The sequence below is a fragment of the Medicago truncatula genome, chromosome 2 (assembly GCF_003473485.1).
Source record: "Medicago truncatula cultivar Jemalong A17 chromosome 2, MtrunA17r5.0-ANR, whole genome shotgun sequence".
In the NCBI taxonomy this organism is placed as follows: Eukaryota; Viridiplantae; Streptophyta; class Magnoliopsida; order Fabales; family Fabaceae; genus Medicago; species Medicago truncatula.
Genome location: NC_053043.1, coordinates 36,623,105 through 36,642,590, shown reverse-complemented (window position 1 = coordinate 36,642,590; position 19,486 = coordinate 36,623,105). Strand labels below are relative to the sequence as shown.

The 19,486-nt window shown below is 30.7% G+C and overlaps 1 protein-coding gene across 1 annotated transcript in view; it reads right to left on the bottom strand.

Annotated features, from left to right (window-relative positions):
• The window catches only part of LOC25487144 (probable LRR receptor-like serine/threonine-protein kinase At3g47570), a 35,014-nt gene extending 20,199 nt beyond the window's left edge, over positions 1-14,815 (bottom strand). The window contains exons 1-2 of the mRNA XM_024776713.2: positions 14,598-14,815; positions 7,184-7,482 (exon numbers count right to left, since the gene is read on the bottom strand). Coding sequence (XP_024632481.2) covers positions 7,184-7,482; positions 14,598-14,748 — 450 coding nt within the window. The 5' untranslated portion in view covers positions 14,749-14,815. The remainder of the gene's footprint in view (positions 1-7,183; positions 7,483-14,597) is intronic.
• Between the last annotated feature and the right edge of the window lie 4,671 nt (positions 14,816-19,486).

Genomic DNA, 19,486 nt, shown 5'->3' with positions numbered 1-19,486 from the left:
AATTGTGAGTTAAAATTCGACTAAGAAACACTTCATTTTCATGGTAATTTTTTCTACGAATACTTTGATGTGAATTATCCACATAATGTTGACTTGAACCGATTTGAAGACTCAAATCAGGACCTTGAAACTCTTTGATCAAGTACAAATTAGGCTGATTGTATGATATTTGATAGTCATAAGAAAAAATCATGCAATTATGTTTAATGATCTACATTCAATTTACTATGTGTAAATTAATTATTCAATTTTTTAACTTTGTTTATTCTGTATACGGTTTTGTTTGTTTTTTTCTTTATATATGTAGTGGTAAGAGACGGGACGTGAGAAAATTGAGATTAAGAAAATTCAAAACAAAACCACAAGGCAGTTGACATTTTCAAAAAGAAGAATGGATTGTTAAAGAAGACTCATGATTTTCTCAAGCACTGGAAAGTTATTTTAGTATTCCTCCGATTCCACTAGGTATATATATTTACCCTTCATTTTTTTCTCTCTCTCTTGGATCCCTAGAAATTGTAAAGTTGTTTGATTTTTGTGATGTAAACTCATTTGTAGAGCAGAATCGCAACTTACTTGTAAAATAGTGTAGTGTGAATTGAAAAAAGTGGAAGTCCCGCATCGGACGGATCCCACACTTTATTAGTGTTTATATAGTGGGGGTGTACCTCTAAGGAGGTGCATAATTAATAGAAGGTGCTTTCTCTATAAATATTTAGAGCTCACAAAGTGCATTTTACACACCGAAAATTCACAGTTGATGTTTTATGTGCTTTTCATTTCTTCTCCCTTCTTCTACATGTGTTGAAAAGCCCTTCTTCCTTTCTTCTACTCCTTCTGTCCCATCGGTTTTGAGCGGTCTTCGTACCGTATAGAGTGGTTTAAAAGATTTGCACCTTGAGTGTAAAACACTTTTACACTTACATTGAAGTAAAACTTACTATTTTAAAACACCACTTGACTCTTATATGAGTAGTTAAATGTTATTAATATGACATGAATATGAGTGAAAATATATTTTACAACGACGGCTTATGCCCATGATACTATCTATGTCAATAAAATATATATATAAAAGAAGATGATTTCTTTTATTTATTTATTTTGTGCATTCATATATTTTATTCTTTAAATAAAATCTTTCATTAGATAAAAATAAAATTTACTTTGTTTTGAATCTTCTTAATCTCAATCTTCGCACGCCCCATTTCTTAGGACAAAACCCTAGCTTGCCAGAACGTTCTTTTTCTTTGATCTATTTCATTTATCACATAGATAAAGAAAATATAGCAAGTTTATGGAGTTTAACTTAAAAGGACGAAAAATGTCATTATAACTTTTTCTGATTTTAGAGAGAAGGAAAGGGGTGTAAGTAGCATTTCAATTTAATGATACAGTCATATTATGCAGTCCGAGGAAGAAGGGCACGAACAACGAAGACAAAGGGACCATATTGCATGGAAGTAGGTTAGACGAGGGTAATAATATCAAAATCCATCAAATGTTCTTATCAAAGTTTGCAACAACTCTTTCTAGTCAAAATTTTACGGGTTTTGACATTATTGCCTTTGTCTCACCTACTTTCATCTAATATGGTCCCTTTGTTTTCATTGTTCATGACCCCATATATTATCTTCCTCGGACCTGAAATGACACTTACACCCTCCCTTCTCTCAAATCAGAAAAAATTATAATGTCATTTTCATCTTTTAAGTTAGCCTTCATAAAGTTGTTATATAGTCTATTGTTTAACTTTGTTTCTTCTGAATACGCTGTTGTTTGTTTCTTTCTTTATATATATGGTAAATGAAATAGATCAAAGGAAAAGAACGTTCTAGCAAGCTAGGGTTTTGTTCTAAGAGACGGAACGTGGGAAGATTGAGATTAAGAAAATTCAAAACAAAACCACAAGGCAGTTGACATTTTCAAAAAGAAGAATGGATTGTTAAAGAAGACTCTAAAAATAGTGTAGTGTGAATTGAAAAAAGTGGAAGTCCCACATCGGACGGATCCCACACTTTATTAGTGTTTGAATAGTAGGGGTGTACCTCTAAGGAGGTGCATAATTAAGTGAACCAAGTATGCACTAAATGAAAAATATATATTTATGTATTTTATTATTTGGAAATGATAAATAAAATAATTAATAGAAGGTGCTTTCTTAGTCCTTAAGTTATGCTAAAATATTTTTGAAAGCAATCTAGAATATTTTAGAACACAATCTGAAATATTTTAGTACGCAATCTAACGTATTTTACTGCTTGATCTGAAATATAATTTGGTACATAATATAATATATTTTGGTACTCAATTGAGATATTTTTTTACTAGAGCTAATATGTGAATTATTTAATGTCAATGTAATGTATTACTTGTTCCCCAAGTTTCTCACTTATTAGTTGTGAATTTTCTTTATAAATATTTAGAGCTCACAAAGTGCATTTTACACACCGAAAATTCACAGTTGATGCTTCCTGTGCTTTTCTTTTCTTCTCCCTTCTTCTACATCAAATTAGTTATCGAAAAAAAAAAGACCAATTTTTGTTTAAATTTTTAATATTTTCTTTCTTCAAAATATAGGTCAAATTTATCCCTTAAAATATATCAGACAGGCATGGTAGTGCCCTTCCTTCTTCCAGTTTTTTTTATAAAGAATGTGTTTCCATTTTAATCGGTAACTTGGGAAATGTTTTTCATTTTCTAGATTTTTTTTTTTTATCTACTCCTTTGGAGATTTTGCTCAGATAGACAGGTAGAGACAATTGAAGAAGTAAATAAGCTTCTTTTGTCCAAAGAAGGCCGAGATTGACAGTGGTTGGGAGACGAAAGCCGGGCACGGCAGTGGAGAGATGGAAGAAGGGATTGTGTTTCATAATTAGGGGTTTAGAGAAAAAGAAGACGAGATTAGAAAGTTTTAGTGATTGGAGCTTCGGCCTCTCCCAATATTATACTCCTAAAACTGTGGTGTTATCAATATGTCCAAATATTTTACGTTTTTTTTTAACATAATACGATAATTTAAAACTTAGATATTAAACCATTTATTCTTTTTTGGAAGAAGGATATCATTTAATTTTTAAAATAACTACATGGTGAAATATATCGCCAATAATTTAGGCAATGTACTTTATAATTAAAAATAATTATAAAAAGTTGATTAATTAATTTACACATAGTAAATTGGAATGTAGATCATTAAACGTAATTGCATGATTTTTTCTTATGACTATCAAATATCATCCAATTAGCCTAATTTGCACTTGATCCAAGAGTTTCAAGGTCCTAACTTGAGTCTTCAAATCGATTCAAGTCAACATTATGTGGATAATACGCATCAAAGTATTCGGTATTATCCACATAATGTTGGCTTGAACCGAATTGAAGACTCAAACTAGGACCTTAAAACTTTTGGTTCAATTTCAAATTAGTTCAATTGGGTGATATTTGATAATCATAAGAAAAACCATGCAATTAAGTTTAATGATCTTTGAAAAGCATATAAAAAAATTCATCTAAGTTTTGTTCTTCTATAAATATTAATGCAAATAGCGATCATGACATACATAAAAGAGATGAAAAGAGGAAAAACTCGTCAACACAAGTCAAGATAGAGAGAGAGAGAGAGAGAGAGAGAGAGAGAGAGAGAGAGAGAGATAGAGAGAGAGAGGAAAAGGATTGGAAGTTTCACAATATTTTTCGGTGTGTGGAATGAACTACGTAATCTACCTATTTATAGAGAAAAATCTCAACTAATATGTGAGAAACTTTTGGAACAAGTAATTCACATATTAGATCTAGTACAAAAATATCTCAAATTCAGTACCTAATAGATTATATTGAGTACAAAATATAAATTTTAAGTACAAATATATTATTGAGTGCCAAAATATATGTCTAATCACTTATGAAAATATATTAGATTGCATACTAAAATATATCAGGTTGTGTTCCAAAATATTGTAACAAAATTTGGTGACTATGAAAAACTTTCTAATAATGATTAAAGTAATTATTTCATTTAATATTTTCAAATAATAAAATATATATCAATATATATTTTTTGAATAATTTAAGCGTTAAATATGTTTTTAGTCCCTACAAGATCATGAGTTTTTAAGCTTAGTCCATATGAAATTTTAATGGTATATTTAGTCCTCCGAAATATTTTAGTTTGTAAAAGTAGTCCCTATTTTGAAAACTTTATACAAAAAAATGGATACTTTTGGTCCTCCAAAATAGTCCCTTTAAAATGCAAATAGGGACTAAAAGTGAATAAAACATTTCCGAGATTAAACTTGAAAGCTTGAAATTTAATAGGGATTAAAAATATATTTACCCATAATTTAATCTCAACAAATTTCCACTGAATTTACTATTAATCAGAAAAGGAACAAATTGGAACAATAAAAATAGAATTTGAGGTCTTTTAGAAAATTTCATCTCAAATTTGTTTTGTTCTCTAAGCATGTTTGAAAATAAGTGAAGACATGTTCTGGTCCCGGGGCCAAATTAGTTATCGAAAAAAAAAAAGATCAATTTTTGTTTAAATTTTTAATATTTTCTTTCTTCAAAATGTAGGTCAAATTTATCCCTTAACATATATCAGACAGGCATGGTAATGCCCTTCCTTCTTCCAGTTTTTTTCTAAAGAATGTGTTCCCATTTTAATCGGTAACTTGGGAAATGTTTTTCATTTTCTACATATTTTTATTTTTTATCTACTCCTTTGGAGATTTTGCTCAGATAGACAGGTAGAGACAATTGAAGAAGTGAATAAGCTTCTTTTGTCCAAAGAAGGCCGAGATTGACAGTGGTTGGAAGACGAAAGCCGGGCACGGCAGTGGAGGGATGGAAGAAGGGATTGTGTTTCATAATTAGGGGTTTAGAGAAAAAGAAGACGAGATTAGAAAGTTTTAGTGATTGGAGCTTCGGCCTTGCCCAATTTTATACTCCTAAAACTGTGGTGTTATCAATATGTCCAAATATTTTACGTTTTTTTTAACATAATGCAATAATTTCAAACTTAGAGATGGCCTGTTTGGTTTTGTTTTGCTTTTTAGTTTTCAAAATCAATTTTTAAAACCAATTTTCTAAAACTGTTTTAAAGAAGAAACATATAAAAAAAACGTGTTTGGTAATTCTTTTTTAAAAACTGTTTTTGAAATGAGAATTTGAGAAGACTTGTTTGATAAATTTGATTTTTGAATTTATTTTTCTTACGGCTGTTAGAATGTATTTAAAATAAATCTAAAAATTGGAAAATTTGTTTGATACATATACTTAAAAATAATTTTTTTTTTCTAAAAAAAATGAATGTAATAATTACAAATGAGTTCCTGAGAAAAGTTTAATACATTGATTTCTTTTTTACAATCAATAAATTTAGAAGTTTTTTATGGAATATGACACATGATTAAGCTACTAAAGTCTGATTCCACTCGTATCAGTGGCAAGCCTTTGTTATATAGGTGGGTTTTTTTTTGAAAGAAAAGTGTCGTTATGTAGGTGGTTAGATGGTTATGTCTTACTTGACATGTTATCTGTATGACCGTTTGATTATGATCAGATAATTCAAACGACTTTGTGTACTGTTCCATTGCTTCGCATATTATCCACATTTGACTAGACAAATTAATAATTATAAATCAAATTTAAAAATAAAATAAAATTAAGATTTCCAATAATAAAATAATTCAGTGAAATATCAATAATTAAAGGTTTAAAAATCGAAAAAAAAAAAATGAAGTTGGAAAAATATAAATACAAAAAGTTGAGAATGTTGTTCTCAATGCCAATCACGTGAACTTATCCTTGAATATAACATTTCCGTTCCCTTAACAATTACGTGCAACTAATAATTGGAAAATATAATTAGAAAATATTTGTACAACTTCAATATAATTACAACAATTGCCATTAATGAAAAGTGTAGTTTTCTCCGTGTTTTCTTTTTTGAAAACTAAAATTAAAAACCAAAACATGTTTTAGTTCTTTTCATTTTATAGTTTTTAAAAACCGATAATGAAAATTAATTTTCAAAATTGCTTTTTGAAAATTGATGCTTCAAACAAGTTTTTTGTTTTTCAGTTTTTGAAAACTAATTCAAACAGACCCTAAACCATTGATTTTTTTATTTTTTTTTTGGAAGAAGGATATCATTTAATTTTTAAAATAACTACATGGTGAAATATATCGCCAATAATTTAGGCAATGTACTTTATAATTCAAAATAATTATAAAAAGTTGAATAATTAATTTACACATAGTAAATTGGAATGTAGATCATTAAACGTAATTGCATGGTTTTTTCTTATGACTATCAAATATCATCCAATTAGCCTAATTTGCACTTGATCCAAGAGTTTCAAGGTCCTAACTTGAGTCTTCAAATCGATTCAAGTCAACATTATGTGGATAATACGCATCAAAGTATTCGGTATTATCCACATAATGTTGGCTTGAACCGAATTGAAGACTCAAATTAGGACCTTAAAACTTTTGGTTCAATTTCAAATTAGTTCAATTGAGTGATCTTTGATAATCATAAGAAAAACCATGCAATTAAGTTTAATGATCTTTGAAAAGCATATAAAAAAATTCATCTAAGTTTTTTTCTTCTATAAATATTAATGCAAATAGCGATCATGACATACATAAAAGAGATAAAAAGAGGAAAAACTCGTCCACACAAGTCAAGTTAGAGAGAGAGAGAGAGAGAGAGAGAGAGAGAGAGAGAGAGAGGAAAAGGATTGGAAGTGATTGGTCATAGTACCATATTGGTTTCAATATTAAAAGAGTTGTCTTAGTACCATATTGAAGGTGTAAATTCTCGAACGGTTTTCTACAGTGCAGTAGATAACCGCACAACAGTTGCAGTTGGGCTTGTTTTATCCTGGAGGTGGCGTGGTTGATAGTCTTTCTTGCACAATTTTTGGCAATGCCACGAAAAGTTTTAAAGAGAGTGACCTAATCGTGACTCAACCTAGTAACAACTTCGGTAGATAATAGAACTTGGAAATCCAAATACAACAGTTTGGAAATCCAAAAACAACACCAAATAAATTGTTTACTCCAATAGCAAAAATTTGAATATTTGATAGGTTGCAGAGAGAATGAGGGATTTCACCTGACAAATTATTTCCACTTAGAGACAGCCATGTGTCAAAACTGACAACCTAATTACCTTGATATTTGTGCAGTTAGTGAGCTCTATGGGAATCTCTCCTTGAAGATTGTTGTTTACTAAGTCAAGAACTCGCAATCGTTTCAAAAGACCAACTTGTGTTGGAATTTCACCATGCAAGTTGACATTTGAAAGGTTGAGCATTCGAAGAAATGTTAGATTTCCCAAGGATGATCCAAGAGTGCCACCAAATGTTTGATTTTCCAAATGCAAGGCAGAGACTCTCATGTGACGACGACCACATGTAATCCCTTCCCATTCACAGAAATGTAGAGACTCATTCCATGATGGCAAATAATCTGGTACACCATTTGTAAGCTTATCAGTCTTTGAATTCAAAGAAAGTGCAATTGTTGCCATTGGCATGAAATACGCCATCAGTTGGCTGGCAAAGCAGAGAAGAAACATCATAAAAAAATTCATCTTGCTATTGGAGAATATCTATTATTATGGGTAAGGATAACTACTATAGAGAATACCTTATATATATATATATATATATATATATATATATATATATATGGCTTTGAGACTTGATTAGATAAATAAAGAGAAGTATATGCAAGAGTTAAGTGATTTAGTCCAAACGTGGGAAGCACGGTTAATATTCAAAAAATTTAATTCCACAGGTATAATAATTATAGCAAATCGTATATACTTTTAGTGAATAAAATTTTTTAGAGACTAAACTTTAATTCCACAGGTATAATAATTAAATTCAAGATATATATTTGACATTTTCATACACTATTGTTGTTTCTATGTGAAATAGTTTCATATATGTTATTACTTCATTGCAAACGCGTACGTATAGAGACGCCAATGAGAGAAGACAAACTATCAAGGATCATTCAAGGAAGATACCAAGTATACAATTCAAGAATGGTCCGGCCAAGTAAAGATAATATATAATTATACAATTCAAGAATAGTCCAAGTATTTAATATGGTATATATAGGAGATATTTGCATACATATCTCATAACAAACACTCACTAATCCTAATAAATCAAAAGACTTAACCACTACATGTTTATTAGTTCTACCTACGGCCATCGCAAAACCAAAGGAGAAGCCAAGAAAACCAAAAGAGGTCATGAAGGATCATAGTTCTGAGCTTATGAAAAGCACCAAAGAGGAATTGTTTGAAAATTTATGAAATATGTTGTATTAGTAATTAAGGAAGTAACAACATAAAATGTTGCTGCAAAATATAACTAATAGGGAATGCCAACCCTGAATCAACGAGTAAAAGATTAAGACGTGTGCTTTCAAACAAGGAAAGTACTTGCTATATGTTGAAGGAAAGTTTGATGGTTGTTGGAACATGTGTGGAAAGTAAGTTAAAAGATTAGACAAAAATTCGCATTTTGCGTGGAATTAGTGTAGTGTGAATTGAAAAAAATGGAAGTCTTACATTGGATAGATCACCCATATTAGTAGTTTTTATATAGTGGGGTGTATACCTGTAAGAGGGATACATAATTATGTGAACGAAGTAAACATTAGAGAAAAAAAAAATATTGATATATGTTTTATTATTTAGAAATGTTAAATTAAATAATTAATTTAATCATTATTAGGAAGTGTTTTCTTAGTCCCCAAATTTTGCTAAAATATTTTGGATCGTAATCTGAAATATTTTGGTACAGAGTATGAAATATTTTTTGATACGCAATCCAAAATATTTTGGTATGCAATCTACTATATTTTTGTAGTTGATCTAAAATATATTTTGGTACATAATATAATATATTTTTGTACTCAATATGATTTACTTTGGTACTCAATCATTTGTGAATTACTTGTTCCTAAAGTTTTTCACATATTAGTTGTGAATTTTGATAGTTCATTCAACACACCGAAAAGTTTTATGAAACTTTGAAATCTTTTCTTCTCTCTTCCTCTTTGACTTGTGTTGAAGAATCTTTCTTATCTTCATATCCTTTTTATGTCCCTTCAAAATTAAGAGAGTTCTTAAGACCATATTCTTTTTTCGAGATAATGTCCCTTTATAACTAAGAATTGTCGTAAGAGCATAGTCCCTCGATAATCTATGTCCCTTCGAAATAAAGAATATTTGTAAGATCATAGTATCTTTTTTAGGAATAATGTCCTTTCAAAATTAAGAATGGTTTTAAAAGTATAATCCCTTTTGATATTTTCTTCCGTTGGAGAATTTACATGTTAGCATGGTGGTAACACCATATTTGAGTGGTTGAAATACCATATTGGTATTTTGAGATGTTAAATGTTACAATGGTGGTAACACCATATTTGAGTGGTCACAATACCATAACTTATTGGTTTCAGTATTAAAATATAAGTGGTCTTGATACTATATTGAAGGTGTAATTCTCGAATGGTAATTTTATATAGTGCAGTAACTAACTAATCACAGAATTATAAGTAAGCTTGTTTTATTCTGAGGTGGTGTGGTTTGTAGTCTACCTTGCACAATTTTTGTGGCAGTGTCATGAAACATCTTAAAAAACGACATGACCTTGACTCAACCTAGTAACACTTTTGATAGATGAAATTTATTATTCAAAATATAATTTTGAAATCCAAATACAACAATTTGGAAACCAAAAACCAACATTTTTAAGACGGAATAATTGCAAAAACAACAATTTCAAGATGCTTTGTTATTCTATATCCACCGAAGAATTGCTTATTGAAGTTATGGTGTCCGTAAATACAACAAAGATAAATCAGACTATAGAAATACATCTTTCGACTGAAACAATGAAGTGCTTGTTGTTCAAATAACAACACTATTCATATACACCGCTCTGAATCTGTTTGAATTTGTTTTACAAAAATCAAAACCGCAAGGTGAATAAGAACTTTAAGTGCCTACATAATCGGAACCCCAAAAAGGTCCTATAATGAAAACCATAAAACACCATAAAAAAAAAAAGGGACTGGATCACAATTTATTTACTACAATTGTTAGAAACCATGGCATATGTCCTACAAATACAGGAACAGATCAAGTGTTGCTCTGCAGCCAAACCTGGCTAAGGAGAAATTAACTGTTATGACTAGTTAAATATTCTACCGCTGAAAAAAAAAGTGATGTTAGAATTAGGGATGTGAATAGGCCAGACCATCTGTCAGGGGCCGCTGAGAAATTAACTGTTATGACTAGTTATATATATAATGTGAGGTAAAAATGGATCCATATGCTTTACCAAATTTTATTTACCTAATAGCCTTTTAAAAAATATATGTTTATTAGCCTTTTTATAAATATGTCAAATGTTATATTTAAAATTGTTAGTACAAATTATGCTTCTAAATAGACTAATATGCCAGACCAAGCTTTTAAATAGGTCAGTCCATGGCTAAAATAATTTTTTAACAAGCTAATAGGCCAGGCTTAGGCTTAGGTTTTAGTTTTTCAACTAGACCTGACCTATTTAAGCAAAGCTCAGCTCAGTCCGGCCTATTCCCACCGTAACTTAGAATCTTCTTACACCACTAAAGTTGTGGCATTCGAGATGTGGAGTTGTAATTCACGCCCGAAAAAGAAAATTATTTTCTATGACGTGATGCATGCTCCATGGATAAGAAAGAATCTTGTTTACAAATTTCTACTAAATAAGTTTGAGTTCACTCAGATTTAAAGAGAAACATTTAATTATCTATTTATTTAACATATAAAATAAAGAAAATATAGGGAATGTTTATGATTTAGTATTATGATGAAAAAAAACAATCAAAACTTTAAACCAACAAACATTTCTCTCAAAACCTTATTTCTTCCGGATAATCAAAACTAAAAATTAGATTAGTAATCGCATAAATTCTATATGGATCGACATTCTTTTTAACAACTCGATAGAACCGTACACATGTGGATTTGTATCTGATTATAATAAAAATCTCACCATCAAAATACTAATATAGTTGAATCCACAATGATATACACCTAATGCCTCTAATAAATGCAAGATTGCCGTCTCAAACCACACCAACTTGTTTAATTTTGTAACGCTTTAATTTGAATGCTACATGATAAAGCTAAGAAATCTTGAAACACTTTTGATGTTAATTTCTACTTTTTATAATGCAACCAAAGTATACTGTTCTCAGCTCAAGCTAACCTATTGAGGCAATACAATCATCTAAATGTTTAGCCATATAGAACCAATGGATAGAAAAATGGAACACAAACACTTTATTAATGGATAGAAAAATTGTATTACTTGCATATAAACTAACAATTTATCGAAACAATACTATGTATTTAATGCATTTGACTAGAAATACAAATCATTTTCCCAATACAAAGAAATTGTAGTTCAAAGTAATGCAACACAAACACTTTATTGATGGCTAGAGACTAGTCATATTTTCTTGTGAACACAAGCAACGGATTCTAGCATGGAAACATTGATTTGATTTCATTCAACTTTGCTACAACATCTTTTATCGGCATTCGATGAGATGGAAACTCTTCGGAACATGCAACTCCAATTATAGCAAACATCACTAAGCAATTCCTAATCTTGTTTTCCACAATCCCTGTCTCATCTTCAGCAAATGGCAAAAGCAAATGCGAATCTACTATCTCAAAGATTCCATCTGGAACTTTCATCTTACAGAATGCATGTAGACTGAGACTTCCAGAAAACATGCTATTTGTTGGTCTTTTTCCAGTGAGCATTTCTAAGAGAAGAATCCCGTAGCTGTAGATATCGCCATGAGGTGATACTTGGCCACCCGCTCCATACTCTTCACAAACAATAACATCAACAGTTTAGGAAAAAATGAACAACGACTATATGCGCATGAGTACATATAATAAATTCTAACTCATTGATCATAAATAAAGCAATTTAAAAGTAAACAATAAATTATAATTACCAAGTGAAAGAACTTACCAGGAGGAACATATCCTATAGTTCCCTTAATTGTGGACGAATTAACTTGATCTACACTTGAATATGCTGTGGCTCCATGAATTAACCTTGCCAATCCAAAGTCTCCCAAGTGGGCTACCATGTCATCATCAAGAAGAACATTGTTTGGTTTCACATCACAATGAACTACAACATTCTCAGTACCATTGTGAAGATAATCCAATGCATGAGCTACATCAAGAGCAATGTCAACCCTTTGTGTGAGGCTGAGATTATGAATTCCAGACTCTTCGTTATCGTGCAGAAGCTTTTCTAGACTCCCCTTAGGCATGAACTCAAAAACAATAGCCTTGAACTCGTCACCCTTATAATCAATACTTGAACAACATGTAAGAATCTTGACAAGATTTCGGTGCTTCATCTTTCCCAAAGCTTTGCATTCAGCTGTGAAACTCTTTGTAGCTCCACGTGCTTGAAGATTCAACACCTTTACAACAATAGGTCTTTCAAAGTAAAGGAGAGATCCTTTGTAAACAGAGGCAAAGCTTCCTGTCCCTACCAAATTTGATGAAGAAAACCCATTGGTGGCCTCATGTATCTCACCATAAGTAACCCTGAAGTTCCCATTTTTCGAAGATGGTAAAGTAGGTAGCCTTTTGGACTTTCTCGCGAGAAAATAAAGAATAATCAAAACTGCGAATGAGATTAGAACGCCACCAACTACACTGCCAATGATAAGTTTCCTTTTGAAAGGGTTTTTATGTTTCTTTGAGGGCACCTTAAAACATGGAGGAAGCTTCAATGGAGATATTCCTCCACAAAGGTTCTTGTTTCCGGTTAGTAAAATTGCTGAAACATTGCTAAATACACCTCCTTTTGGAACCTCGCCATAGAGATTGTTAAAAGACAAGTCTAAACTCTTCAAATATGTTAGATTTTCTAGTTCAGAGGGGATAATGCCGGAGAAATTATTTTCCGAAAGGTTTAATTTATCGAGGGACCTTAAAGAGGAACCAAAGAACAAAGGTACAGCTCCATGGAAGAAGTTTCCTCCCAACCAAAGTTCTGTCAATGCTATGCAAGAAGCTAAATCCTTAGGAATTTCACCAGACAACTTATTCAAACTTAAATTCAATTGAGAAAGTTGCTTCAAGTTACCAAACTCTGAAGGAATGGGGCCGGTCAAGAAGTTGTTAGACAAGTCAAGAAATATTAAAGCATCTAGATAGCCAAATGTTTGATTGAGTATATCACCACTCAATTTGTTACTATAAAAATGTAATTCCTGCAATTTGGTGCAATTTCTTATGGTAAATGGAATGCTTCCTTCGAATTTATTGTTAGATAGATCTATTCCATACAACAAAGTAAGATTGCCAATGACTAATGGAATGTTACCGATGAATTTGTTATTATCCAAAGCCAATGATCCTAGATTCTTAAGCTTTCCAATTGAATCTGGAATTGTTCCCTCAAGTAAATTATCACTAATGGTTAAGGCAACTAAACCAATTAGTTGTCCGATTGTTTTTGGGATCAGTCCATATATTTTATTATACTCCATGTGAAGAAAATGAAGATTAGTTGAAAAGTTTCCTATAAGATTCGGCAACACACCACCGAAATTATTGTCATAAAGATAGATCCTTGACAATTGGGTACAATTCGTTAACAATGGAAGGAAATCCAAATCATGAGATCCTCCACTCCCAAGATAATTACCTCCAATATTCATCCACTCAAGTTTATTTAATCGACCCAAAGTAAGAGGTATTGGTCCATTGATATTATTAGATGCTATATCAAACGCTTGCAATCCAGTGAGGTTGGATATTGAAGACGGAAAAGTTGCGCTAATTTGGTTAGATCCTATAAAGAATCGTTCAAGATTGGGAAAAACGAGATCTATATTTGATGGAATACTACCAAATAACTTGTTTGCTCCAATAGAAAAATTTTGAATATTTGATAGGTTGTAGAGAGAATGAGGGATTTCACCTGACAAATTATTTACACTTAGAGACAGCCATGTCAAAACTGACAACCTACCCAAAGAATATGGTATGCTTCCTTCCAATTGATTTTGAAGAAATGAAAGCTTTTCGAGTGATGAAAGATTTCCTATGGAAGATGGAATAGTACCAACTAGATTATTGTGACCAAGAGACAACTCAGTAAGTTGCATCATTGATCCAAAGTATGCAGGAACTCTTCCAATGAGTTTATTCAAAGCTAACCTAATTACCTTGATATTTGTGCAGTTAGTGAGCTCTATGGGAATCTCTCCTTGAAGATTGTTGTTTCCTAAGTCAAGAACTCGCAATCCTTTCAAAAGACCAACTTGTGTTGGAATTTCACCATGCAAGTTGACATTTGAAAGGTTGAGCATTCGAAGAAATGTTAGATTTCCCAAGGATGATCCAAGAGTGCCACCAAATGTTTGATTTTCCAAATGCAAGGCAGAGACTCTCATGTGACGACGACCACATGTAATCCCTTCCCATTCACAGAAATGTAGAGACTCATTCCATGATGGCAAATAATCTGATACACCATTTGTAAGCTTTTCCTTCAAAGCAAGCAAAGCTAGCTTATCAGTCTTTGAATTCAAAGAAAGTGCAATTGTTGACATTGGCATGAAATACGCCAACAGTTGGCTGGCAAAGCAGAGAAGAAACATCATAAAAAAATTCATTTTGCTATTGGAGAATATCGTATTATTATGGGAAACGGTAAGTAAAGAATACCGTTTAGTGCACACTGTATGTGTAACTTTGAATGTGTGTAGCTTTGAGACTTGATTAGATATATAAAGAGAAGTATGTGCAAGAGTTAATTGAAATAATTATAGGAAAATCATAGACTTCAATGAGACAAGTGAGAACATCATATCGACCGTCGATACAGAAATTGCTAGTCAAGGCTCATTCCACTAAACACGTTTCAAAATGTACAATTTAAAATTTTGATTAAGCTTCAAAATTTAATTTTCTCATTTGCTTAATATATATATTTAGGGTTAAAGATGTTTAGTATCTAAAAATTCAGAAGTTTTTAATTTTAGTCTCTATAAAATTTTAATGGTAATTTTAGTCTTGGATAATATTGTAGTTTGTACAAATAGTCCCTATTTTGATTTTTTTTTTTTTTAATAGTTACTTTTAGTTATCCAAAATAGTCCCTATAAAAGGGAATAAAACTGAATAATTTTTTTTAGGACTAAACATGAATAAAATATATTTAACCCTATAGCTTATTTAGAACCCGTTTGTTACAGTTTTTTTTAAGAAAAAAAAAATCATTTTTTTTTAAAAAATAATCACTTTTAAGAGTTTTGCATCCGTTTGTTACATTTTTAAAAAATCAGAATCTAAAACAGCTTCAAATGAGAAGTTGTTAAGAGCAACTTCTCAAAAAATAAATTTTTTTTTAGAGAAAATATGATTTAAAAGATTGAATTAATTTTGTAACAAAAAATCTCTTTTATATAGTTGTATCCAAACAAACTAGATTCTGATTTTTCACAAAATCTCTAAAATATAATCTCTAAATTATTTTATGTGAAAGTCACTTTTATTTTAATCTGTAACAAACTGACCCTTACATTAAAAAAATTGATTTTAAATTCAAGATACAAATTTTAAATGTTAATATATTAATACTATATCCTAGTTAATTTTGAAATGTTTGGACTGATATAATTTATTTTAATTATGAAAAATTAAAATTTAATTCAAGATAACCAATATCAAATTCATGATAATAAATTTCAAATTCAAATTTCAAGATAAAAAGTCCAAACTCCCAAAGAAAGTGGTTTTAAAATGATAATTTGTATCACTTTAGTAATAAATGACACCCCCATGCATTTCACATTTCCATACACTATCGATGTTTCTACGTGGAATTTTCCACACAATAATAGAGACAAGACAAGCTATCAAGGATCATTCGAGGAAGGCAGAGAGCAAAAGGAAAGTGCGGAAAATAAAGGAAAGAATGCATGGCCCGGCCATGTAAAGATACAATTCAAGAATGGTCCAAGTATCTAATATGGTATTAGAGATATTTGCATACATATCTCATAACAAACACTCATTAATTCTAACAAATCAAAAGACTTAACCTTTACCAATTTTTTTAAATTTATAAATGTCACATGAGTAGATTGAGTTCTAATGAGACACAATATGTGACTAGAGGTCACTTTGAGTGGCAGTCGCTTCTACTATCAAGGTGACCTTCTATGATTTTTGGCTTCTATCAATGAGGACATATAATTCTTGCAGAGGATAATTGATAAAGATTGAAATTAGGGAAACCACCATTGTCATTCTTAGTAGTTTAACTTGTTGTAATATTAGTTCATCACTCAATTGAAAACCCTATCAAATCATATGTTACTAATTCTTTTTGTCACTTTAGTCTACGAGGTTAACTCAATCAAAAACATTGACAAAACTATTCAGAAGGACCAAAATGCATACTTGTGTGGACTATGTGTTAACAGCCAACACTCGGTGGATTTAATTCCACTTCGGATAGATAGGATTCTTGAGAAGAGTTTATGAAGGTGAGATATGTAACAACCTAAACTCTGAAAGCGATAAATTACGCTAATGATACAATCGTATAAAGAATTTAGATGTTACTTCTTCAATAATTCACCAAGCATTCATAAACAAATTTCTCAAATCATCGCAGCGGAATAAAAACATCATTACATTGACATTTAAATAAATCATCTCAACAGTCATCCATAATAAAAACAAATCTCCAAGTAGCCATGTCAATATACTACATGTATCATCATCAATACATAATCTCAAAAATCTCCAACAGACATAATAAAGATAACATCTAGCCGACCCGTAATAAGAGCCCTAAAGTCTAAAACACCAAAAGCAGTAAACGAGGTAGCATCCAAGTTATCCTCAAGCAACTCACCAAAGCAAAGCAAACTAGTCATGCACGCCGTCTACCCATCCATACGAAGAAGGTAGGCGGTTCGTTGGAACAAAAATGTTCTTAACATTACCCTTTGAGAGTTTTGATGATAACAAGGTTTTAAAAATTCTCAATTGGATATGCTAATAATTGTTCAAGTGTACAGGACCATAGACATAAATTTGATATCTTTATTAGGTTCTGGAAGAACAATAGAGAGCAATGGAATCAACAAAAAGGAAGCTTCAAGCATCTAAAGAGAAGTGCTCTCGAAGTCAAAGTGCTCCTGAAGTGATGACGTCATCAGAAGCTGAATATCACTAGAAGTTGTAGTGCATCAGGAGATGCAAGAATTAAAGGTTCAAAGGTTGTTCAATGGATTTAATCTCGTGTAAGCATTGCAGAAGACTGGAAGAGTGAAGCAGCGACTATTTTGAAAGGATTTGAAGGCATTGGATGTTTGATCTTTGAAGAGCGTTGACAAAGTACAATTGTACGAAGTGTAAAACCACTATCTCCACTACTCAGTTTGTGTCTCCGCTACAACACAATGATAACAGCGTTGCCTGCAACAATGTTCCTACATACATAGAATGGATTTGAAATTGATCCTTCATAGGACACTAACCATATGAGGAAAAAGATCATTGGTGATTGATCAAAGCTTCAAACGACTCTATTTTGATGTGCTAGCAATGTATCAACGTCTCTTTTCTACACCTCTGTAAAATTTTAATGGTAATTTTAGTCTTGAATAATATTGTAGTTTGTACAAATAGTCCCTATTTTGATTTTTTTTTTTTAATAGTTACTTTTAGTTATCCAACATAGTCCTTACAAAAGGGAATAAAATTGAATAATTTTTTTTGGGACTAAACATGAATAAAATATATTTAACCCTATAACTTATTTAGAGCCCGTTTGTTATAGTTTTTTTAAGAAAAAAAACCACTTTTTTTAAGAAAATAATCACTTTTAAGAGTTTTGCATCCGTTTGTTACAGATTTTTAAAAAAAAAATCAGAATCTAAAAAAAATATAAACACAGCTTCAAATGAGAAGTTGTTAAGAGCAACTTCTCAAAAAATATATTTTTTTAGAGGAGAGAGAAAATATGATATAAAAGATTGAACTAATTTTGTAACCAAAAATCATTTTTATATAGTTGTATCGAAACAAACTAGATTCTGATTTTTCACAAAATCTCTAAAATATAATCTCTAAATTATTTTATGTGAAAATCACATTTATTTTAATCTGTAACAAACTGACCCTTACATTAAAAAAATTGATTTTAAATTCAAGATACAAATTTTAAATGTTAATATATTAATACTATATCCTAGTTAATTTTGAAATGTTTGGACTGATATAATTTATTTTAATTATGAAAAATTAAAATTTAATTCAAGATAACCAATATCAAATTCATGATAATAAATTTCAAATTCAAATTTCAAGATAAAAAGTCCAAACTCCCAAAGAAAGTGGTTTTAAAATGATAATTTGTATCACTTTAGTAATAAATGACACCCCCATGCATTTCACATTTCCATACACTATCGATGTTTCTACGTGGAATTTTCCACACAATAATAGAGACAAGACAAGCTATCAAGGATCATTCGAGGAAGGCAGAGAGCAAAAGGAAAGTGCGGAAAATAAAGGAAAGAATGCATGGCCCGGCCATGTAAAGATACAATTCAAGAATGGTCCAAGTATCTAATATGGTATTAGAGATATTTGCATACATATCTCATAACAAACACTCATTAATTCTAACAAAACAAAAGACTTAACCTTTACCAATTTTTTTAAATTTATAAATGTCACATGAGTAGATTGAATTCTAGTGAGACACAAAATATGTGACTAGAGGTCACATGTCCTTAGGTAATTATTGATATATGTTTTATTATTTAGAAATGTTAAATAAATAATTAATTTAATCATTATTAGGAAATGTTTTCTTAGTCTCCAAATTTTGTTAAAATATTTTGGAACGTAATCTGAAATATTTTAATACAGAATCTGATATATTTTTTGGTACGCAATCCAAAATATTTTGGCATGCAATCCAAAATATTTTTGGTACTCATCATTTGATATAATTTTGAACTAGATTGAATACGTGAATTACTTGTTTTCAAAGTAATATTTGAATTACTTGTTCCTAAAAATTTTCACATATTAGTTGTGAATTTTAATAGTTCATTCAACACACCGAAAAGTTTTATGAAACTTTGAAATCTTTTCTTCTCTCTTCCTCTTTGACTTGTGTTGACGAATTTTTCTTCTCTTCATCTCCTTTTTATGTCCCTTCAGAATTAAAAGAGTTCTTAAGACCATAATCCTTTTTTGGGATAATGTCCCTTTATAACTAAGAATTGTCTTAAGAGCATAATCCTTCGATAATCTATGTCCCTTCGAAATAAAGAATATTCGTAAGATCATATTATTATTTTTTAGGAATAATGTCCTTTCAAA